Raw genomic sequence first — 24,269 nt, 5'->3', positions numbered from 1 at the left:
AGGAAATGGCAACCCACTCCAGTATTCTTGCCTGGAGAATCCCAAGGACAGAGCAGCCTGGAGGGCTACAGCCCATAGGGTGGCAAAGAGTCAGTCACGACTTTGCATGCACACATGATACCCAGCTGGTATCCCAGAGGATTGCTTGTTGTGGGGAAAATCTCACACATATGTGATGACAGAAGTGTTGTGAGTGTGGCAATAGTATGAGAGTAAAGGAAAGATGCACAGTTTTTCTAACACAGGTAAGAATGATACCATGTCGCATAAGCTAACAGACATACAAACAAATTGCAAAGAGAAAGAATGAGAAGAATGACTAATGTTTGTGGGAGTCAGCCTTCTAAAAAGACTCCCAGTGATCCCTCACCTCCTGGTATTCATTGTTTTTGTTGTTTGTAGCTAAGTTGTGTCTGACTCTTTTGTGACCCCCATGGACTGTAGCCCACCAGACTCCTCTGTCCTTGGGATTTCCCAGGCAAGAATACTAAAGTGGGTTGCCATTTCCTTCTCCAGGGCGTCTTCCCCACCTAGGGATTGAACCTGCATCTCCTGCATTGGCAGGCAGATTCTTTACCACTGAGCCACCGGGGAACGACCTTGGTGCATTCATGCCTTGGCATAATCCCTTCCTCTTAAGTGTGAGCTGGATAGTAATTTACTTATAATGAATAGAATATACAAAAGTAATGGGATATCACCTCCAAGATTAGGTGTAAAAGATGATTTCCATCTTGCTAGCATACTCTCTGGCTCTTCAACCTTGCTGGCTCTGATGAAGCAAGTTGCCATTTTGTGAGCAACCCCAATAGTGAGTTCCATGTGGGAAAATAAGGTGGTTAGCCTTTGGCAGATAGCAAACAAGGAACTAAATCCTGCCAACAACCACATGAGTAAACTTGAAAGTGATTCCGCCCCTAGAGGAGCCCTGAGGTCACAGCTCTAGCTGAAACAGCAGCTCTGAGAGAGCCCTGAAGCAAAGGACCCAGTTGGCCACGCCCAGACTGCTGACAGGCAACAACTATAGATAACAAGTGTTACTACAAGTCATTAGTTCAGTTCAGTCGCTCAGTCATGTCCGACTCTCCACGACCCCATGAATCACAGCACGCCAGGCCTCCCTGTCCATCACCAACTCCCGAAGTACACTCAAACTCATGTCCACAGAGTCGGTGATGCCATCCAGCCATCTCATTCTCTGTCGTCCCCTTCTCCTCCCGCCCCCAACCTTTCCCAGCATCAGAGTCTTTTCCAGGGAGTCAACTAGTCGCATGAGGTGGCCAAAGTACTGCAGTTTCAGCTTTAGCATCAGTCCTTCCAATGAACATCCAGGATTGATCTCCTCTAGAATGGACTGGTTGGATCTCCTTGCAGTCCAAGGGACTCTCAAGAGTCTTCTCCAACACCACAGTTCAAAAGCATCAACTCTTTGACGATCAGCTTTCTTCACAGTCCACCTCTCACATCCATACCACGGGAAAAACCATAGCCTTGACTAGACGGACCTTGGTTGGCAAAGTAATGTCTCTGCTTTTTAATATACTATCAAGGTTGGTCACAACTTTCCTTCCAAGGAGTAGGCATCTTTTAATTTCATGGCTGCAATCAGCATCTGCAGTGATTTTGGAGTCCAAAAAAATAAAGTCTGACACTGTTTCCACTGTTTTTCCATCTATTTCCCATGAAGTGATGGGACCAGATGCCATGATCTTAGTTTTCTGAATGTTGAGCTTCAAGCCAACCTTTTAACTCTCCTCTTTCACTTTCATCAAGAGGCTTTTGAGTTCCTCTTCACTTTTTGCCATAAGGGTAGTGTCATCTGCATATCTGAGGTTATTGATATTTCTCCCGGCAATCTTGATTCCAGCTTGTGCTTCTTCCAGCCCAGCATTCCTCATGATGTACTCTGCATGTAAGTTAAATAAGCAGGGTGACAATATACAGCCTGGACGTACTCCTTTTCCTATTTGGATACAGTCTGTTGTTCCATGTTCAGTTCTGACTGTTGCTTCCTGACCTGCATACAGATTTCTCAAGAGGCAGGTCAGGTGGTCTGGTATTCCCATCTCTTTCAGAATGTTCCACAGTTTATTGTGATCCACACAGTCAAAGGCTTTGGCATAGTCAATGAAGCAGAAATAGATGTTTTTCTGAAATTCTCTTGCTTTCTCCATGATCCAGTGGATGTTGGCAGTTTGATCTCTGGTTCCTCTGCCTTTTCTAAAACCTGCTTGAACATCTGGGAGTTCACGGTTCACATATTGCTGAAGCCTGGCTTGGAGAATTTTGAACATGACTTTACTAGCGTGTGAGATGAGTGCAATTGTGCGGTAGTTTGAGCATTCTTTGGCATTGCCTTTCTTTGGGATTGGAATGAAGACTGACCTTTTCCAGTCCTGTGGCCACGGCTGAGTTTTCCAAATTTGCTGGCATATTGAGTGTAGCACTTTCACAGCATCATCTTTCAAGATTTGAAATAGCTCAACTGGAATTCCTTCACCTCCACTAGCTTTGTTCGTAGGAAGTCATTAAGGTTAGGCTTAATACTTTGGCCACCTGATGCGAAGAACCAGCTCATTGGAAAAGACCCTGATGCTGGGAGAGATTAAAGGCAGGAGGAGAAGGCGATGACAGAAGATGACATGGTTGGATGGCATCACCAATTCAATGGACATGAGTTTGAGCACACTCCAGGAGACAGTAAAGGACAGGGAGGCCTGGCATGCTACAATCCATAGGGTCACAAAGAGTCAGACGTGACTGAGCAACTGAACAATAACAACAACAAGGTTGGGGTAATTTGTTATGCAGCAACAGATAATACATACAATTGGGAAAAAAAGCAAAGGTATTTGAAACAGAAGAAATGGCACTTGCAAAGATGAGAGGTCATGACACTAATTACATTCCAGAATAGTAAATATTCTTGTGTAGTTACATCATGAAGGATTCTTGTAGAAATGACTGGGGAAAAGGTTTGAATTAAGGATTGAAGCCAAATTGTAAAATGTGTTCCAGAATCATTTGTATCAGTCAGCATGTCCTCACAGCAAACAGAAATCTCTCCAATTGTTTTAAACAGAAAAACCTTAACATAGGGAATTAGGTATTGTTGGAAGGACTTAGAACCTAAGTGTGAAAGCTACAACTGTAGCTGCTTCCCACCACCCATAAAGTTAGGTTAGCTTCTGGAACTTTGCTGCAGAAAAGCCGTGATCCACAATCATGCTTGCCTCTAGTCAATTGCTGAAGTTGTGCAAAGCTAGTCTCTCCCTTTTTCTGCCTTCTAGCTCCTGGATCATTGTATAGTGCCAGAAGGTAAGGAAGTGACCAATAAAAGCACAATTACGGGAGTAGGCCAAAGGGACACAGGAGCAAATGAAAAGAGTTCCTAATGGTCAAAACTGGAGCAATTTGAGAAAAAAGAAATGAAATAGTACTGGAGTTTTCCCAAGTGGTGCTAGTGGTAAAGAAACCGTATGCCCTTAAGAGACATGAGTTCGATCCCTGAGTTGGGAAGATCCCCTGGAATAGGAAATGGCAACCCACTCCAATATTCTTGCCTAGAGGATCCCATGGACAGAAGAGTCTGTCCTTTGTCCATAGGTGGGCTACAGTCCATAGAGTTGCAAAGACTGGGACACGACTGAAGCGACCTAGCACGCACACATGCAAGCTTGTGAATAGTATTGGATGATACTAAAGTAATAAATATTCATTAACCCATGTTGATAAAAATAAGCTATTGAATAAATTAAGGAGATTATTAAGTCAGTATCCTGTGCAAGAGAATTACAAGTAACTTATGTAGACATTTCACTTCCAAGGAGGCAGCACTTAACTCCGCTACTTAACTATGGGTTGTGTATTGTGACTTCTTTCCAAAGAACACAATGTGGAAAGGGAAAAAGAAGGCTCTCGGCTGATTTCAGTGTTTAAAAAATGCTCTGAGGTCAAACCTGACCTTGCATATAGACTGTTATGGGGTAAGCAACTAAATTTTATTTACATTGAACCTGAGGAGGTTTGTAACATCTTTCTTTTGTCTCCGTTGTTGAACTTTTCTTGGCTTCTGGTGATTCTCATCTCATGTCTTAAGGACATGGATGCAACTAGAGAGTACTTCAACTAGGTGAAGTAAGTCAGCAAAACAAATACCATATGATATCACTTATATGTGAAACCTAAAATATGGCACAGATGAACCTATTTACGAAACAGAAAGACTTACAGACAGGGAGAACAGGATGGTGGTTGTGATGGCGGAGGAGGGTGGAGGAGGGATGGGTGGGAGTTTGGGGATAGTAGATACCAACTATTACAGAGCAGATAAACAACAAAACACCACTATATAGCACAGGAAACTATATTTAATATCCTGGGATAAGCCACCATGAAAAAGAATGTAAAAAAGAATGTATATATGTATATAACTGAGTCAATTTGCTGTACAGCAGAAACTAAGACATTGTAAATCAACTATACTTCAATGAAAAAAATTTTTAAATATGTTCAGGAATGCTAATTTTAAAAGAAAGGTGTTAATCAACTTATTTTACACTGTTACTGTGTGAGCACAAATTGCTTTTAATTTTTCCATCTTACTCCCAACTTACTGAAGGCTTTTAATTCCTGCTTAATGATTTTTCCATTTATACACTGCCTTCTTAAAGGGACCATATTTTTTTTTCTTCCAAACCTTGTAAAGCTGCCAAATGAAATAGATTAGGCTCTAAGTAAATTTACCCAGGTTTGTTTAAAGTAGTTTAGGTAGAGCAATTATTTATTTATGTTTTCAAATCTGGAAAAGGATTGATGTAAAAATAAGGATTGTAACCTGTTCTTGAACCCATAAATAATAAAAACAAAGTACTGGTTAATGCACACTATTTCTAAAGCAGTATAATAGTATTTGTCATGCTTTTATAATTAGAATTTCATTCATATTACTTTATGTATTAGGGTGAACCATATGAAATTGCCAATCTTCAACCATTTTCAACTTATAAAAATAGCAGAAAAAAAAGAGACAATTTATAGTTTTAACCTGGCATGTGATTTTAGAGGTTCTTAAATCCACTTGAGTTTTAGTGACTATAAAATTCACCTTCATAGCAGCTACTTTCAGAGAAGGCAATGGCAACCCATTCCAGTCCTCTTGCCTGGAAAATCCCATGGACGGAGGAGCATGGTAGGCTGCAGTCCATGGGATCGCTATGAGTCAGACATGACTGAGCGACTTTCACTTTTCACTTTCATGCATTGGAGAAGGAAATGGCAACCCACTCCAGTGCTCTTGCCTGGAGAATCCCAGGGATGGCAGAGCCTGGTGGGCTGCTGTCTATGGGGTCGCACAGAGTTGGACATGACTGAAGCGACTTAGCAGCAGCAGCAGCAGGAGACTGAACTGACAAATAATTGCTTTTTGTCCTGTTTGGATACCTAAACCTTTTCTTTTCAGTGTGTGAGTGACTCTTCCATTCCTTAGGAAGAGTTTATTTACTTGCATAGTATTATTATTATCTTTAGAAATTTGTTCTTCCCCAAAGCAACTGATTTTGCTTTGGGCACTAGCTAAAGGTCTACAGAAGTACAATAAAATGTAAAAACATAGCATTCTTTGGCTTGAAAGTCAATATGATTCAATTTTGTTCAAGCCAACGGATATTTAGAAACTCCTACTACATGCAAACATGTGCTGGGTCTCAAGCCATCTGTTTTACTCAAGTTTTCTACGCTTGGAAATCAGCATGTCTTCATTGGACCCACATTGGCATGTTAATATCTGACAGTTGGCTTGGACTTTATAAGCATGCAGTTTTACAGAGGACTCCTTCCCAAGACAGAGTAACTTTGTCCAAAGGAGTGCATCTATAGTATTTGAGCCTGTGAGACAGGCATGAAGAAGTCATTTCTGGGCAGGGAAATCCTTTGCACCACCTGCAAATGTAATCGTATGGCTATCTACCAGCCTCTTTCTAGAACTGGCTTTGGTAGGCTGACTTGTAGGTCTGACCTGGGATGCCCCCTCACATTCTTCCAATTTCTCTTTGTTCAGTGGAGAATAAAGAGAATCTGCCTAGGAAAGAGGAAACTTCTAGACCAGGATCTACTTCTAGTTGGTTCTGACACTGGGCTTCTTTTTTTAACTATGAAAACAGAGTTTAGAGAAGCTTGAGTCCTTCTGAGCCTTACATTTTCTGATCCTATGAACTGAATCAGGCACGTCTTTGCTGAGGTCAGTATCTGCCTCAAGGAAGGAGCAGTTCTCTTTTCCCCTTGTTATTGCAATGGATTTTAAGAAAAATTCCCTTAAGTTGGGACAGGAGTCCTGAGTTGTTTTTCTTATTTCACCTCTGTGTTTTTTGGCAAGTGACTGATTTCAACCTTGCATATTGGAATGGTTTACATCCCTACATTGTCATTTGCAAGGGAAGTCCGGTGTTGTAGGGGAAGGAGTGTGGGCTCTGTGGTCATTCTGACCTGGAATTGAACCCTACCTTCACCATGGCTTCCCTGGTGGCTCAGAGTTAAAGCATCTGCCTCCAATGCAGGAGACCTGGGTTCGATCCCTGGGTTGGGAAGATCCCTGGAGAAGGAAATGGCAACCCACTCCAGTACTCCTGCCTGGAGAATCCCACGGACGGAGGAGCCTCGTAGGCTCCTCCCAAAGAGTCGGGTACGACTGAGCAACTTCACTTCGCTTCTTCACCATTTAACTAGGCCTGTGATCTCAGAAAAGTGACTAAACTCCTTTGAAAATCAAACTTTCTAATAATAAGAAATGACAGGAACAATCCTTCTCAGGGAAGATGTGGCGATTAAATAGAACAACATGAGAAAATGACTGTCACTCACTTAGTAGGTGCTCAATAAATGACAGTTTCTTCCCTTCCTCCCTCCCTCCTTTCTTTCTTTTCTTATTTCCTTTCTTCCATAATGATGGAAGTTACACATTTTCATCAGTATTTTTGCAATTGACATTTGAACTAGCAGTTATATGTGGCTGGGTAGAGCTTCAGTCTCGCCTCCTCCCTCCTCCTGAATAGGGCATGCTGCTGCTGCTAAGTTGCTTCAGTCATGCCACCCCATAGACGGTAGCCCACCAGGCTCCCCTGTCCCTGGGATTCTCCAGGCAAGAACACTGGAGTGGGTTGCCCTTTCCTTCTCCAATGCATGAAAGTGAAAGTGAAGTTGCTCAGTCGTGTCTGACTCTTTGCAACCCCATGGACTGCAGCCTACCAGGCTCCTCTATCCATGGGATTTTCCAGGCAAGAGTACTGGAGTGGGGTGCCATCGCCTTCTCCGGAATAGGGCATAGTCTTGTCTAAATTAAAACAAGATCCTGTATGGTAGATAGGCCCTGGTGGCTCAGTGGTAAAGAATCCGCCTGCCAAGCAGGAGATGCGGGTCCCTTGGTAGAGAACATTTGATCCCTGGATTGAGAAGTTTCCCTGGAGAAGGAAATGGCAACCCACTCTAGCATTGTTGCCTGGGAAATCCCATGAATAGAGTAGCTTGGTGGGCTATAGTCCATGAGATTTCAGAGAGTTGGACACGACTTAGCAACTAAAACAACAAGTGTGGTAGGTACTCATGGATGGAAGACCTAGTGTAGAAGAGCTGATTCTTTTCCAGCTAAACCCCACAGATGGAAGACCCCCCACTGAGGCTTTTTTCCCCTTTTCTTCTTCACTTCTTGTGAACTGGTTGAAGCTGATTAAGCTTTGTTGTTGTTGTGTCGGACTCTTCGCGACCCCATGGACTACAGCCGGCCAGGTTCCTCTGTCCAAGGGATTTCCCAGGCAGGAATACTGGAGTCAGTTGTCATGTTCTTCTCCATGATTAAGCTTAAGGACTGACAAACCAGGGTGATAAATTTTTAGACCTCAGGGCCAGCCAGGCATGTTGTCAATGAATGAAATGGACTGGGTGTGAAAAACAAAAAGGCAACAGTACTAGAAGTTTCATAGGAAATGGCACCTTTCCTTTGGTGTGAGGTTGCAGTCGGGAATGGTGAGGACTGCGGTGAGGTGCAGAGAGAACTGTCCACTTACAGGGGCAGCCACAGCTCAGGATCAGCAACTATGGAAACTATGAGGCAGTAAGCATTCTCTAGTTCCAGATCTTGCCAGTTTTCAAGGGAACAGAAGTATAAATATGAAATCTCTTGATGTTTAATTCTTGGCAAGTAAACCTAATTTTAAGAGAATACTCTGTGGGCCAACCATAAAAGACTATGCCAACAGGTTATGGTCTCTGAACTGAAAGGATCATGGAATGGTGGGGTTACTGATGAGGGGAAGAAGATATTAGCAGTCTAAGAGAGAAAGACTAGAGAGAGAGAGAAAGTTAGAGACACAGGACAAATGAGAGCTCCTGAATCCCTAGTTTCCTATGAACTCTGAAACATATTGGAATGTAGGACCTGAATACTAAGTAAAGGACTAATTTATGTGTGTATTATTGACCTACTTAAAATAAGCCCATCTGAAGCAAGTAAAGTCCCACATGGTGACGTAGGTTTATTGGCTTTGCCGATATATTTCAACAACCAAATTTGTTTACTTTTGCAAACAACAGGTTACTTCATTGCATGGATGGTATAAGGCCTCAGTGTAAATAAGAGAGCAAAGAAACTTTAATAATGCTTTTATTTTTTCAGCACTTATTTCTGCACCTCCCAGGCTTCTTTTGCTGGAAGAAGGAGAGCTAGCGATACATTTGGTAGTGACATCTAAAAAGCATATAGAGGTAATGATGTATTTTTTAAGTATGTTAATAATAAATTAAGGCTTAATGGTTGCCATATTAATGAGAAAATAATGAGTAGGTTAGTATCCGAAAAAAATAATTGGGTTTTGGAAGTAGACAAGCTGGGATATTAACAGTGAAAATGTTATCTTCATATATTCTACTATATGAAAATTTTGATGAATAATATTCAATTATGGAATGTAAGAACTTGCATAGCACCTGACAGAGAGCAGGCATTCAGCAAATGTTTATTAAACTTTACTGGCTTTTTAACACAGTAATTTTATTCACTAATAATTTCTGTAATTTGGATTAAAATAGAAATTTGTAAGAGTTTTTTTTGTGGGGGGGGCAGTTTCTTGTAACAGAATATTCTTCCAGAGAAAATAGCAGCAGCTCAAGAGAGAAAAATGTTTGTAGCTTCTGATAAGTGATTTCAATTCAAATTATTCAGAGATGAACATTTGCTCTGTCTGTATTTATAGTCCCTACTGACAAATGCTCTTAACATCCCCAGCCTCGTTCTTTTCCTCTATTTATTTTGGCTTTACAGAGATTAGGTCTCACATCATAGGAATCTATGTCTTTTAGTTGCTAAACTTTTCCTTCCTTCTTTCACTCTTGCCTGGCTCAGAAGAACATGCCAGGTGGTAAAAGTGTTTCCTTTCCAGAGCTGAAGAAAGGAAATGCGCTGTAGAGTCAATCAATAGACAAAGCCTTGATCTCAATGGTTTCTTGTCTCTCAGCTCACCTATTCTCAGGCAGCATAAAGGCCACTTGACAAACATGTTCTGCTTAGCTGTTTAGGTCCTGGTGTTTTGCACAATCTCCTTTCTCCCACTGGGATATTATTAGGACATAACCAGGCTAGAAAGGTTGTAGGAAGTTTTGGAGGTAGGAGGGTAGGATCCAGAAAGGACTGTGGTAAGAAAAAGGGAATTCCCTTTGGTGTATTCCAGAGTTGAAAGGTAGCCCTGAGTTGACTCTAGTCAGGAACCAAGGGTAAACTTGCTTGCTTGTTTCTCTGATCCTTTTAGGCTCCCCATCTGGGATCAGGATGTGTATCAGGAAGGAAATAAGCCTGAGGTGTGTCCTCTCATTTCTTGCTCATCTAAACTTCAGCTTCCAGGCATCGCACTGTGGTTTTGGGTGGACTCTTGAGCTCCTCTGGTTTTTTATTCATTTTCTTTGGTTCCTCATTAGGGTTGCTATCATCGGCCTTCTCCTCTTTTACTACTTTAGTTTCTATCATTTCCTTCTGCTGGTTCTTATTTGTAAAAGGGAATGCCTTCACATACCTATAGGCATAAACACAAAATTAAAATGAGAGACTTCTATATAACACATAGAACAACAGATTTGTAAAGACCTATACTGGCATAGTACACTGGGTTCCTTTATTTCAGAGAGATGCTAACACATGCATGCATGCTCAAATACCTTCACCTATACTGACCTGAATGGATTCATTTAGATGGAATGGTAGGTTCATAGGCCAAACTTTAGCCTGGACTCAAAACCCTCTCATCAAAAGCAAAGAATTGAAAATCAAATAAAGCATATCCATTTCCTCCTAGATACCAATCTTTTCATTTCTTGATGTTCAAAGGGACAGCCGTTGAGCTATATCTTCAAGCTGGATAACATGCATGTTATGAAATAGTAGGGAAGTTTGGGTGGTAGGGAGGACGAGTGAGGTGAGGGAGAACACGTACAGTGTATGAGGAGTGCCATCTCCATTTGGAAAAGGGAAATGCTAATGACGACCCTGGATAAACACAAGATATAGACGCGACAAAAATGATGAGACTGACCACGCGCCAACAAGCCCACCTTTTGACGTAGCAAACTGCGAGGCCAGCTGCTGCAGCAAAGAAGAGGAGCGCGAGCACCAGCAGGGCCGTGGGGACGCCTGGGGGAGAAAGAGACAGGGCCTGTGGGTCCTTCACGCAGACATTGCTGCGGACTGGTCTTCTAACGACTCATCCTTACACATGATGGAGACCGCAGACAGAGCAGGGGAAGAGCCTTCTCTGTGGCCGCACAGGGGCCACTTAGGGCGTTAGGCCCACGTGATCTTCTTTCCTTCTTGCCTGTAGAATCCCTGGTCTTGCCTCTCACACTCTCCACTCTGTTAGTTGCAATATGACAGAGTCCGTTTCCTGTCTGTGGCCTTGAAGATGATAAGTTTGGAGCAAATTAAGTGCAAGACCCTTCCTTTTAAATAGGAAAACCAACTCACTGGTCATAGGTATTTAAGGTGTCTGGATATATTTTTAAAACTTCTGCATATGAACAGATAGTAATTTATTCTGAAAAGTCTTTATATTTTAAAAGTGAAGCTATCTTATTTTTTTAATGTAGATTTTTATTACATATCATTCTTGTACATGTAAAAGAAGAAAACTAGTTGGTTAAGGTCCTCCTAAAACTTCTTCATATTTGAGTCCATTTGATTTTTCAAAATAATTGGTATCTGGATATTTCATGCAGTACAATTCCATGAAAACTTAGGGGATATATACACTTCTTAGAAAAGTGTTTTGCTGTTATCACTAGAATTTTATTCCAAGCTACTGAAAAGTGAATCTATTTTAGACTCATGGTGGTTCAGTCACTAAGTTGTGTTCGACTCTTTGCGACCCCATGGACTTTAGCCCCTCAGGCCCCTCTGTCCATGGAATTGTCCAGGCAAGAATACTGAAGTGGGTTACCATTTCCTTCACCATGGGATCTTCCTGACCCAGGAATCAAATTTATATCTCCTGCAATGCAGACAGATTCTCTGTTGCTGAGTCACCAGGGATTCCCTTTAGACTCATGATTTTTAGTTTAATCATTAAGGTTCTCTGGAGACCTCAAGTTCTATGACTATATGAAATTTGAATTTGCATCAAGCTTTTATTTGCATTAATATTTGTCAGGTCCTGAGTGCCCAATCTGGATACAGGCTACTTTCTATGTATTGTCTGTTACATGCACACACACATACACACACAATACGGACAGAAAGTTTTTACCTCCAAACCCAACAGCTTCATTCTTGAAGGCTGGTCCATTTTGAATATCCGATTCTCTTTCTGTAGCTATGGTGCTAGTTTCCATAAAAGCTTCTGTTATGCAAATTAATTTTCTTTTCCGTGGAGTAGAAGTGGAAGCCAGAGGGGGAGCCACAGTTGTTGTATCATAGTCAGGACCATCAGTAGACAATTCTGAGTGTGTACTGTCGCTGACCATCAATTTTGTTGTGACCATCATGTTTGTTGTGTATGCTGCAGTTTCAGTGTTGAATAAAGGATCATCGGTGGTGATAATTTCTGGAAAGCATGAGTTAATCCAAGTATCTGTCCAGGGAGGGAAAAGTAAAATAAGAAGTATGTATTGAAATAGCCTCCTAAGTGGTCTGTCTGCCTCTAATCTTATTTTCCTTCTTTCTCTTTATACCGTAACTGGAATGGTCTTACAAAAATGTGAATCTAATCATATCATTTCTTCTTTAGAATCCTTCCCTCAGTATACTGCATGGCCCATGAAGTCCTTCATGACCTGGAGCCTGCTGACATGGCCTGCCTCACTTGGTCAGTCTTTCTCTCATTTCCCTTGCCATAATGGAGTTCCGTCAGTTCTTTGATGTGCTTTCTCTCACATTCAAGTCTTTGACCAGGATGCTTTCTTCACCCGTAAGAAGCCCCTTTTTATTAAGCTTTTCTTGTCCTTCAGGTCTCAAACTGACTATCTCTTTCTTAGACAGACTTGAAGGCCAGTCTGGATCCCTCGACTTGCAGTCATGTATCTCCTGGTATTTCCTTTGTCGTGATTCTCACTACACTGCTCCCCACTGGACCATGAGCTGCCTGGAGCAGGACTCCTGTCTGTCTTGGTCATCGTGCTCTGTGTACTATGCCTGGCACATAGTACATGCTCAATATTTGATGATTAAAGGAAGGAGGGAAATGTGAAATGAAGAAAGGAGTAGATGGGGAGGCCAAACATACATACATGACACCACTTCAGGACAAAGATTTACTAAAACCAGATTTTTCCGTGTTCATTAAAAAAAAAAGTTTCTAAAGGAGGTGGGGGTCAGAGGAGGGATGTTGGCTTTCTCTCCAATCTGTTGCATGTGGTAGAGAGGAAACTAGCATTTGATGAATATCTTACTCTTGAGTCAACCATGGTACTTCATTTACAATTTTATAAAACCGTAATTTGTATAGGAGAAACTGAAATTCAGAGAAATTGAACACCTTGCGCAAAGTCATGTAGCCAGTAAGTGTTAGAGCCATGCAATATATTCCAACATGCATTTGTATCTCTTTTAAATCCCTAGTTATTTGTGAGAGTGGGTAGCATTGGCTGGAACGTTAGCCATAAAGGAAAAGTTATTCTATTATTTTTTAAAATTAAGTAAAAATTACCAACCTAGTCTGTGGTGAATGTGATAAAACATTTTGACCCCACATGAATTCAGTCAGTGTTTTATACTATTCTTTTTATTTTGAAAAGACCTCTATTCAAATAGGCATCATCCTTGATCTCTGCCCTGGACTTTGGAAGGCAGCTCTGCTCACCACTATACCACTAATGCTGCCCTGGATTTCTAACTACATTTTCTCTTCTTGAGCATGTGCTAAGTTCTTCCTTCAAAAAATGAACATTTTTAAATATCAGGGGGAAAAGCATACTGAACACGATACACTGTGCTTGGAACTGAGAATACAGTTCAAATACAGAATCAAATAAGGGGGGGATTCCTGTTTCCTGGAGAAGTATTTTGATGAGAGTAGGGAGAGATAACTGGGGATTCACAGATGAGATGGTATTAACAGCATGTGGAGGGTTAATGTGCTCATTCAACAAATATTTAAAGAGCTCCAACTCTGTGCTAGGCACTAGGGACATAGTGCAAATAAGACAAAGTGCTTGCTCATGAGGGGCTTATATGTTATTGGAAAGAAGGATATAGATAATAAAAAAGCACAAAATAAGCCAGAAATTTCAGAAGATGATCATTGTTGAGAGGATAATTAAACAGGATCAAACCGGAAGAGGCAGGAATGGGAACAGATACTTTGGATAAGGGGTGATAAGAGTCAGTCTCCTTGGGGAGGTGATGCTTAAGCTGGAACCTGAATGATAAAAGTAGTGAGTCATTGAAGATCTCAGGCAACAGCATTCCAAGAGAACAGGAAGTTCAAGGGCCAGAAAGTGAATAATCTTGGCATGTTTGATGATAAGAAGGCTGGGATAGAGCTCCAGCTCCTCTAATATGGAAGAGGGTATCCCAGTCAGTCAAAATAGCGTGACCCAAGATTCCAGAAATGTGAAGGTGTAGGCATGTCAGAAAATGACAGGGCACACAATGTGGCTGGCGTGAAGAGTGTGTCTATGTTGGGAGCATGAAAGACTGCAAGGAGATGAGACGAGAAGATAGGTGGGAGCCAGAGTATTGAGAGTTAAAACTACCATGGGAAAGAATTTGGACTTTGTTCTGTAGGGGAAGAAATTTTCAACTGGAGTCAGCAAACTTTCCAACTGGTATATAGAAGTTCTCATCTACACCCAGTTTTATGTGAAAAAGGTCTTCATAGTTCACATTAGATTCTCAGATGGGAAGCCACCCAAAGCGATGGAGCAGAGGAGGATATACGTGGAGGATGAAAGAGACATGAGAGAGTAAACATGGCCATTTTTACTTAATTTTCAGGAGCCAACAAAGAGGTTATTGCAATTGCACAGAAATAGGAGAATCCAGAGTATCTGGAATTCTAGAACTTACATCTTAGAGATCTTGGCGAGAGAAATGGTTCTCAACTCTGACTGCAGGTTAGAATCTTTGAAACCATATTCATGTGAAGGACCCACCCTGGGCCTGGTATGTTACTGTCATGTGGTAATCACCAGGAAAGGTGACGACGAAGTCACCCAAGGCCCAAGATTTAAATCCTAGCTCTGTCCCTTAGTGACTGTTGACACAGCAGAGCACACTTCAGGCATAAGTTACTTCTCCTGGAAAGTAGTAGTGGTGCCCTTGTGTGATTTCACCGAGGAGTAATGAGACAGTAAGTGTGTAGGACCTAGCATAATCTATGACATGATCTGTAAGATCTATAAGAATTGGTTTCCTTTGCCTCCCTGTTCATTAAGGTTAGGCAAGAAGGCTACCATGTAAGGGAGCAACAGCAATCTGGCCCCTTACCAGTTGAGGGCACAGTGTGTCTCACCCAGAAGTGATAGGACCTGGGTCTTCTTCCCTCCAAACAGTAAATATAATTTCTCTGCTGCTGCTGCTGCTAAGTCGCTTCAGTCGTGTCCGACTCTGTGCGATCCCACAGACGGCAGCCGACCAGGCTCTGCCATCCCTGGGATTCTCCAGGCAAGCACACTGGAGTGGGTTGCCATTTCCTTCTCCAATGTGTGAAAGTGAAAAGTGAAAATGAAGTTGCTCAGTCGTGTCTGACTAGTAGCGACCCCATGGACTGCAGCCCACCAGGTTCTTCTGTCCATGGGATTTTCTAGGCAAGAGTACTGGAGTGGCTTGCCATTGCCTTCTCCAGGATATGCCAAATTCTTTGATAGATTATTAAACACACTGTGTTTGGCGTCCAAGAGGAAAGGTTAGGAATCAGGGGTACAGAAAGTCTTTCTGAAGAAGGAAGTCTTTATTCAGACTTGAATAAAGGATACAAGTCAGCTAGGTGATGAGAGGATAAGCATTGTGGCAGAGGGAACAGCATGAAAGACATGGTGCCTGCCAAGCATTAAAAGCACTTTGGTCTGATTCCCAAAGTTCACAAAGACAGCAGTAACAAGATAACGTTTGCAGTCAGGTTTCAGGTTACTTTGATCCTCAGAGCCTATAAGATAGCAATAACAAAGAAAGCTACAAAAACAAAGAAGCATAAAATAAATCCAGGTCAGTGGCAAGATGAAGGCTAGGGTAACTCTGATCCTCACAAAGATGGAAAACAGAAGCAAGTGAACCTAATTTATTTTCAAAGGGTAGCAAATTTTCTCAAGTCAATTTTATATATAATTCTCTGACAGTACATTCTCAGAGAGATACCTCCTGAGAACTAAAAGAAATGCAAATGAACTGCAAATTCCATTCAGTAGGTTTATAATCTTAATAATGTTGTTTTTATAATTTTGAAAATATTATAGGATAATAAAATATATTAATATTATTTATTGAAAACATTAATTTACCATGTAAGGGAAAAAAGCTGCCAGTGTATATTCATACACACATATGTATTCCTAGTTGCCCACTAAAAAGGTCTGAGAAGTAATGAAAACGAGAGTATTAATTAGAACAACTTGCATGCAGATTTTGGTTTCTAATTAACCTTCCCCATTAAAAAGGTCTCTTGGAGAAATAGCTATAAATGGCTGATTCCATGTCTAGGATAAAGGAAGTACAAAGTGAGCCTGTGACATATTATTATGACAGAAAGCAATGACTTGCTCAAATACTAATGGGATAAAGGACACAAAAGTCAACTAGCAGGGGTTTCCACTTGCTAATTGTGGGACAATTTGAGCATCAACAAGAATAGAGTAATAATAATTGTAAAATCAATGACAACATATTGAACACACAGACTGAGTAAAACACTATGCATCCTTGTGATTCTAGTATTAGTACTATATGAATTATAGTATTAGGGGGAGGGAGAAGATGTGTGTGTGTATGTATGAAAGAGAGAGATTCTTCTTTATCAAAGAATGCCAGCTAACAGATGTAGAAGGAAGAATGTATTTAGAAAATTAACATTTTATAGCCTTGCATATAACTGATTCCAGCAAGGATCATCAATGTCTGCTTGAACTATTAGGTAAAATATGACTGGGGGTATGCATGGTGCCAAAATATCACACTAGAGGTTCCCTCCTCGTTGCCAAAGGGAAAACAAATCTGAGTTCATTAGGGAGGTCCAGCAGTTACCATCTTATTCAGATGATCAAAGTTAGCCTGTTAATAGTGGGATATACTGACATTCAGTGTCTTTTGTTGGGATATGATCTAAAGTACACAATATCTAACCTAGCAAGTATTTTTGCCCAAACTAGTAACTGTGTGTCTAATCAAGCCTCTATACTTAACTTTAAGTATATAGAAAACATAGAGAATGGAAGTACAAGCTAAATGAAACCAGAAGGAAACAGGCAAACCTGAGTCATCTCCCTGGACTTCTATTCGTTCAGTCCAGAGGACTGGGTGTTTGTTTGTCACACTGACAGCTGGCAGGAAGGGCGGGCATTTGAAAGGCCAGGCCATCTGACAGGCATGCGTTGGCTGTCATATAATCAGGCAAACAAACCACCAATTCCCCAGCCAAAAGTGATAGGTGGATGAGGTGGGGAGAGGAGGATAGTGAAAAAAGTTGGTGAAAAGCTTGTGTTCTAGTCTTTACATAGCTGGAAGCTGACTGTAAGACTTTGAACAAGACAAACCTCCATTCTGAGCTATAGTCATTTCATCTGTGAAGTAAGGGAAGTGAAAAAGCTCAAGACTTTTTGAGGCCAAGGCCCCATAGTTCATAGAACCGCTTGGATCTAATTGCTGCCTTTGGGCAACAGAATATTGTTGGTGCAATTTTACCTCCTGGATCTTAGAGAATGACCAGAGCCGCTGACCTTCAGAAGGTCAGATTTATGAGTATGTGTGAAAAGTAATAAATGAGACAGAAGTTCTTATGATAAGTGGAGAAAAAGTGTTTGGTCAAAAGCTTTCTGAGAAGTTACTTAGGTAAAGCACTTGGTCTAAGACAGCCAAGGTCTTCCAACAACATTAAAGAGATGACTATGAGCAAATAAATCAGTTCTATTTTCTAGCTTCAATTCCTTCCTTCATAAAATGAAAATTGGGTCTTGTTCTTAAAAACATCCAATGTAGCATTTGCTCTTTCACTCCTGTAAAGGAATGTGGGATAAATGAAGGAGATCCGTGTGTGAATCTTCATAGTAAGGAAATCTTAGACAAATGTACTTACTCCTCTAACCTAAGCTTTTTCATTCGCAAAATAGGGATGATAAAGCATAACTCCTATGGACATTGTCAAGGTTTAGTGAGATAAATTAGTATATTGTTTTGTCCATGGGTGTTTCCTTCCCTTCTTCCTGTTTATCTTATGGGATGAGAGGAGGGGATGGAACCTCTAGGGGTACCCTCTCTCTATATTGCCAATCTGTCATATTTCCCCTAAATTTTTCCTCTGAGGGGGACACTGCCACCTCTAGCCTTGTCAAAGAGGCAGTCTTGGGAGGATTCAATGGCCATCACCGAGATTGCTTCTGCAGCTACTCAGGCTTACTCTTCTCAGACTGGTTATGGTGGTGGTGGTTTAGTCGCTAAACCATGTCCAACTCTTGTGACCCCATGGACTGTAGCCTGCCAGGCTCCTCTGTCCATGGTATTTCCCAGGAAAAAATACTGGAGTGAGTTGCCATTTCCTTTGCAAGGGGATCTTCCCAACCTTGGGATCGAACCCACGTCTCCTGCTTTGCAGGCAGATTCTTTACCTCTGAGCCACCAGAGAATACCTGGTTATAGAGCTATTGAAATCCAGACAAAACACGCCACATAGGAAGACTGCAGATCTAACTCACCAGATGAGTTGTGACAGTAGGCCCTGTGCCTACTGCTGAGTGAACTTCTCCAAATCACGACGCCCATGCCACTCTTCCCACACTTGGGGTTGGAGATAATTCGAGGGATGACCACGAACTGATTTTTAACCCATCCATAGCTGTAACAGAATATACATGAATTGAATGGATACATAGATCTCTAGTTGCTGAACAAGAACACAGAGCCAACAAAGCTCCCACAGTGTCTGTGAGTCTGTTTCTCACCTGCAAGTCTCAAAGCCAAATTTCCGCGCTTCTTCAACCTGGTCTTGGCTGGCCAAAGTGAGTCCCATGAGCCTACAGGCCTCCTGGGCTTCTGTGAAATTCAGAAGCGGCTGTGTCCTTTTGGTCACTAGGGTGACCCCCATGATTCTGCATGGTCCTGAGACGGAAAGTTCTGCAAAGGAATCACAAAGCCCCTCAGGGTGCTGCTGTCCTTGTCTCAGCCCTCGGGCTCTCCTTCTGAGTAGAGACTCACTGTCAACATGGCAGCTGGGACTGAAGTTCAGAAATAACAGGACCCAGATAAGGCAGGTAGGTGCTTGTCTGGATCCATGCTGTACCTCTCACTGGGTCCAAGTCCATCCCCCCTCACTGAGTTCAGGTGCCTTGTTCATTACGTGGAGACTTTGGCTACTAGATCCTGGGCAAGGGCAAGTCTAGGGGATGCAGCTGCTGCAAACCTTTTTGGAGTCTATAAAATGAGGGGTCTGAGACTCTGAAAAAGATGAAAACCAGGGCTCTGCGTAAACATAATAGCAATACTCCCAACTAGTGTGGGTTGGAGACAGCACTGTTTCTGAGATGGGCTGAAAAATGTTGTACTTGTTATAATAGAATGTGAACTTTCTCAGTCCCAGGTCATCTCTGACCATTGGGGGGCAGGCTTACGCAGAAGTTTCTGGAGGAGTCAGATAGTAAAGCTTGCATGGCAGAGAAACTAAATAAAGGAAGTGGAGTTTTAGAGTCAGACCTGTATTTGAATCTAGCATAGATGGCCTGTCAGCTCTGTGAATTTAGGCTGGCTACTTCATCTCTTTGAGCCTCAGTTTCCATATTTCGAAAACTGAAAGAACAATGGTATCTACTGTATAGGGTGGTGGTGGTTTAGTCACTAAGTTGTGTCTGACTCTTGTGACTCCGTTGACTGTAGCCCACCAGGCTCCTCTGTCCATGGGATTCTCCAGGCAAGAATGCTGGAGTGGGTTGCCATTTCCTTCTCTAGGGGATCTTCCCAACCCTGGAATGGAACCTGGATTACAGGCAGATTCTTTACCAACTGAGCTACAAGAGAAGCCCACAGCATAGGGTGGTGAAAGTTAAATCAGTTAATTCAAATAAAAGTTCTTAGCACAGTGCCTGTCACATAGTGACAGGAGAAGGAAATGGCAACCCACTCCAGTGTTCTTGCCTGGAGAATCCCAGGGACGGGGGAGCCTGGTGGGCTTCTGTCTAGGGGGTCACACAGAGTCGGACACAATTGAAGTGACTTAGCAGCTGCAGCAGCAGCAGCACAGTGCCTGTCACATAGTAGATGCTCAATAAATAATAACACAATTTCATTATATCATCTTCAAAGCACTTTAGTTTTAGATTCCTAACGATTGATCTCCCTGGGGAAGCTGAGGCAGTTGAACAGTTAAGACGTGAATAATATCTTACTCAAAATCTAATGAATCTGAGAGTTCTGTTGATCCCTTCTCTCTGGATTCTGGAATTTATAGACCTGTATGAAGTTGCAAAGTTGCGTTGCATTCAGGTACTTTATTCCTACTGGGCTTCACCCTCGAAAGTTCATGAAAGGGCATTTCCTGGGTAATTGCTTAAACACAGATCTGTGCATTGGATGCCTAGTCAAATGTTTGACCACTGCCTAAGTTGGTGTTTAAAGGAAGTTTCTTCTTGCAAACATGCAAAGAGCATTTCTAAGCACTCCAGGCAACCTTGCTGTGGAGCAGGGGACTGGGGGACGGGAAATGAATATGATGTATGGCATTTGTGGATAACTTTATTTGCTTCCATACTCTGCTCTTGCCAAAAGAGAAACTAGAGAGCCAACACCCATTATGCGTGTTTGTGACAGAACAGCTTCTTATGACTGTGTTCACTAGTGCTAATACCTACACCAACATTGATATTAATACTAATGCCAATGTTAATTCCAACTTCTATCATCTGTATATGCCACTCTGTGCCAAACCCTGACTCTTCTGACAGAAAATTAAAGTTCAGGGAGATGAGCAACTTTCCCAGCGCAAGGATATAGAGCATCTAGGTGGAAGTTCGGAGGCACAAATTCAACCATGATTAATACGAAAACCTCAGTTCTTAACTAGGACACTGTTCTGCTTCTCACTGTGCAATGGGGAGAAGATACACACACTCAGAGCTAGAACTGAACTCTTGCAACACACCATTTGTCCTGGAATTTGGCTCATTTAACTCATAAGTTTGCTTATAGCAGCGTCTTGGGAATACTTATAGGGAAGGTATGTTAATTACACTGTAAAGCGGTCTTGATGCTCTCTCATCATACATCATTTTTACTCTAAATATTATTGTTATGACTAATGACAGACCTATTCTGGGCAATAGACCTAGCTTTGACCATTTTTTCTCTTATTAATTGGCTGTGTAACCTTGGGGAAGTTAGTATTCTTGGCTGTCAAAGGGGGATGGTTATATCTTTACAAAATATTTGTCAGAATTTTTAAATATATAACTTGTACCTAGTGGAGGCTGGGTCAATAAGTGGGCAGTTGACAAATATTCGTAGATTTTATGCTTTCCTATGTAAGGACAAAAACAGGGAGCTGGAACCTAAGGGATCCTCCAGTAACCCCTTCCTTAAGCTTTCTTAAAAAATTGCAAGTGCAGAGGAAGAGGATATACCTAGGAATCAGATAGAGCTGAATTCAGACCCCAGCTTTATTATTTACTGCTTTTATGGCATTAGGCAAGTTGCTTGGCCTCACTGAGCCAGTTCCTTCATCTACAAAATGTATTCTTAAGAAATACATATGCATATATTTCTTTTATATATAGTTTACATACTGTATATACAATATATAAAAATAGGCCCTCAAAAATACTAGGGCCCATTCCCATCCACTTACCTTCATCAAGCACCACCTCCCTAATCATGGCTCTGGATAACTTTCAGTTGTTTACAAAATTTTAATTTCCTTAGGAAAATTTGCCATTATTGAGGATGGTCCGAAGAGTGTGATAAACCAGGATCAAAGAACAATTTCCATAATAGTTTGAGTATTGATGGCAGTATTTTGGGGAAAAGTGAAGAGTCTCCCCAGGGAGGTATCAAATAAGTTTGTTACTTTCAAACTTATTTGAAAGTAACATATTCTGGCATTTGAAAAAAAATTAATCTTATAACTCTAATCTTTATAAAATGGAATGCAACAATATCTGAATCAAGTCTGGATGTCTGTTCCCAACATATTTTATACTTCAGGGCATCTCCCAACAGAGGAACACATAATTTTCCTTTTAAAGTGCTCATATTTTCATTTGCCCAGAGCTGTATTGAGTGATTTGTGGTCAAAATTTTTTTTTTTTTTTGCCTACAGTGCAGAGTGAAGTTACCAGTTAGGCATCTCAAAAGCCCAGAAATCATTTAAGTCATTCCTTTGGTAGGGAGCTGATAGCTGATTTTCAAACCTGTATTATTTTCAGTTTATTTGCTGTTTACTGCATATTAAAAATGTATGCATCCCATGATAGTATAGTAAAACTAAAATTAAAACAATCACATTGACACTTCCAAAGACATAAAACAGGCCAATATTCTGTGAAAGTTAACCATTTCCCAGACTTTATGATTTCTTAGAAATTTTCACATCATTCTTTGCTCCTTCAATGAAGCACTTTTAAAATCAAGTGATCTCTCTTCATTGTGTCAAAATATTTTCATTAAAAATCTCCCATAACCAAAAATAAAAGCCAAAATAACATAAAGATGAGTGAGAATCATTTTGGTGAAGCTGACAATATGGTGAAAACATTTCTGCCAGAACAATCCTACCAATGAGATCTTCTGTTGACACTGAGGGCCACCCCCACCCCAGAAATTCAATCAAGAACTTAGTAGACTAAGGACAATATGCAGCATCTTGCCTTGCCTCAGGCTGGCCATCTAGGAAGAAACCTACCTTCTGAGCGGAGAGAGCCTTGGACCAGGAGCCGTGTGGTCCAGATGGAGGCAAGAAGCAACCCCAGACTGAAGAACTTGGCCATTGTGCCCGCACCTTCAGAGCCAGAGAAGCAGGTCAGATAAGCACTGGTAGTATCAAAGGCAGACAATAATCACCAGTGGATGGAGACTTCTGGAAATATGTGGAGCCCCCACTGCTCTGCTTCATAACTGAGACATCCGGATTTCCCTGCTTTCAAGCTTCTGACTTGTCAAGGTCACTAGGGGGAAATGAGTGACGTCCTTGAAAGCCCAGGCTGTACTTTGTGGAAGGCTTTCTGGAAAATTTAGCTAATGCTGACTCAGAAAACACACAAATGAGGAAGGCAGATAGCACAGGGTGAACTGCTGGAGGTTTCCCCAATTCTCATATTCCCTGCCGCCACCCATGTCCCCCACCAGCTCAGTTCCTATCTGGTTCATCATTACTGTCTGTGTAGCTGCTCATTTATGTTCTTGTAAGAATGTCTCTGTCTCTAAAGAGGACTGAACATGGATTGTGCTTCTTTTCCTCCTATGATCAGTGGGTTATTTTTGTTTTTTTTTTTAATCCCCCAACTGCATGTCCTTGTGATCTGTAGGGAAATGAGGCTAAGACTCGTGAAAACAAATGATTATTTAAATACCGAGGACAGAATCCTCATGCTCCCTTTCAAGATTTATCATTTGAAATGTCTACCCCACTATCGGTGATTCCTACTTCAAAGAAATCAGACACACTGAAGATTCATACAAAACATGACTAGGGGGGCAATTTATAAAATCAATAATACTTTACAATAGTAATCACCACAGAGGTCCTTTATATAACTTTCTCTTTAATAACTTCTCATATTCTGGTAGGTGAAAATTCAACTCAGACTTCCCCTTTTTTGTTTGATGAGTGTGAGATTTTTCTGCACGTGTACTAGCAGTCTGAATGTTCTCTTTTCCCAGCTAGAGTTTCAGTGGTTTGTCTTCCATGGTAATTATGGGATTCTGGCTTGAGAGTAAGGCCTTGAGCAAAGGGTTATTAGTTTTCTCCAAAAGGAATGCCCTTTTCAGGAACAGTGTATAGGGACTTCCCTGGTGGTACCAGTGTTTAAGATACCACGCTTCCAATGCAGGGGATGAGGGTTGGATCTTTGGTTGGGGAACTAAGACCCCATGTGACTCAAGTGTGGCGAAAAACAACAAAAAAAGAGGAGTATATGGGTAACTAGTTCTTTCCTCTACGAATGGTATTGGTTATGAAGTTCGATATTGGTGTGGAACATACCAAAATGAAAGGAGAATCTGCTCTGCACAGGCATAGAGCACTTCTATGCAAATAGGGTTTGTTTGTGCCCACTCAGTCATGTTGGACTCTTTGCAGCCCCATGGACAGTAGCCTGCCAGGTTCTTCTGTCCATGGAATTTTCCAGGCAAGAATATTGGAGTGGGTTGCCATGCCTCCTCCAGGGCATCTTCCTGACCCAGGGATCCAACCAGTATCTCTTGCATCTCTTGCACTGGCTGGTGGATTCTTTACCACTAGCGCCACCTGAGAAGCCCAGAGACCAGGGGACTTACCTTAATACACCTTAAATAGCTGTAGTTTAGGTCTCATTACTTGGGTGAGCACAAAACCTAGGCTACAGGGGCTTCAGCAACATACATGACTCTACCACCATGGAGCCTGGGAGACAGG

At 41.6% G+C, this 24,269-nt stretch overlaps 1 protein-coding gene across 1 annotated transcript; it reads right to left on the bottom strand.

Moving 5' to 3' along the window:
• Positions 1-8,637: 8,637 nt before the first annotated feature.
• On the bottom strand, positions 8,638-22,813 carry LYVE1 (lymphatic vessel endothelial hyaluronan receptor 1). Its single transcript, XM_055423378.2, has 6 exons — positions 22,560-22,813; positions 18,616-18,787; positions 18,370-18,509; positions 11,778-12,101; positions 10,591-10,669; positions 8,638-10,055 (listed from the first exon to the last, which is right to left on the bottom strand). The coding sequence occupies exons 1-6, from the start codon at positions 22,642-22,644 to the stop codon at positions 9,869-9,871; spliced, it is 987 nt and encodes a 328-aa protein (XP_055279353.2). The 5' UTR covers positions 22,645-22,813; the 3' UTR covers positions 8,638-9,868.
• Positions 22,814-24,269: the final 1,456 nt, after the last annotated feature.

This window comes from Moschus berezovskii, chromosome 14, assembly GCF_049115385.1.
Source record: "Moschus berezovskii isolate FMDL1 chromosome 14, NW_MosBer_1.0, whole genome shotgun sequence".
Lineage (NCBI taxonomy): Eukaryota > Metazoa > Chordata > Mammalia > Artiodactyla > Moschidae > Moschus > Moschus berezovskii.
The sequence above is the reverse complement of the archived record's forward strand: the minus strand, read 5'-3'. Positions and strand labels throughout refer to the sequence as shown.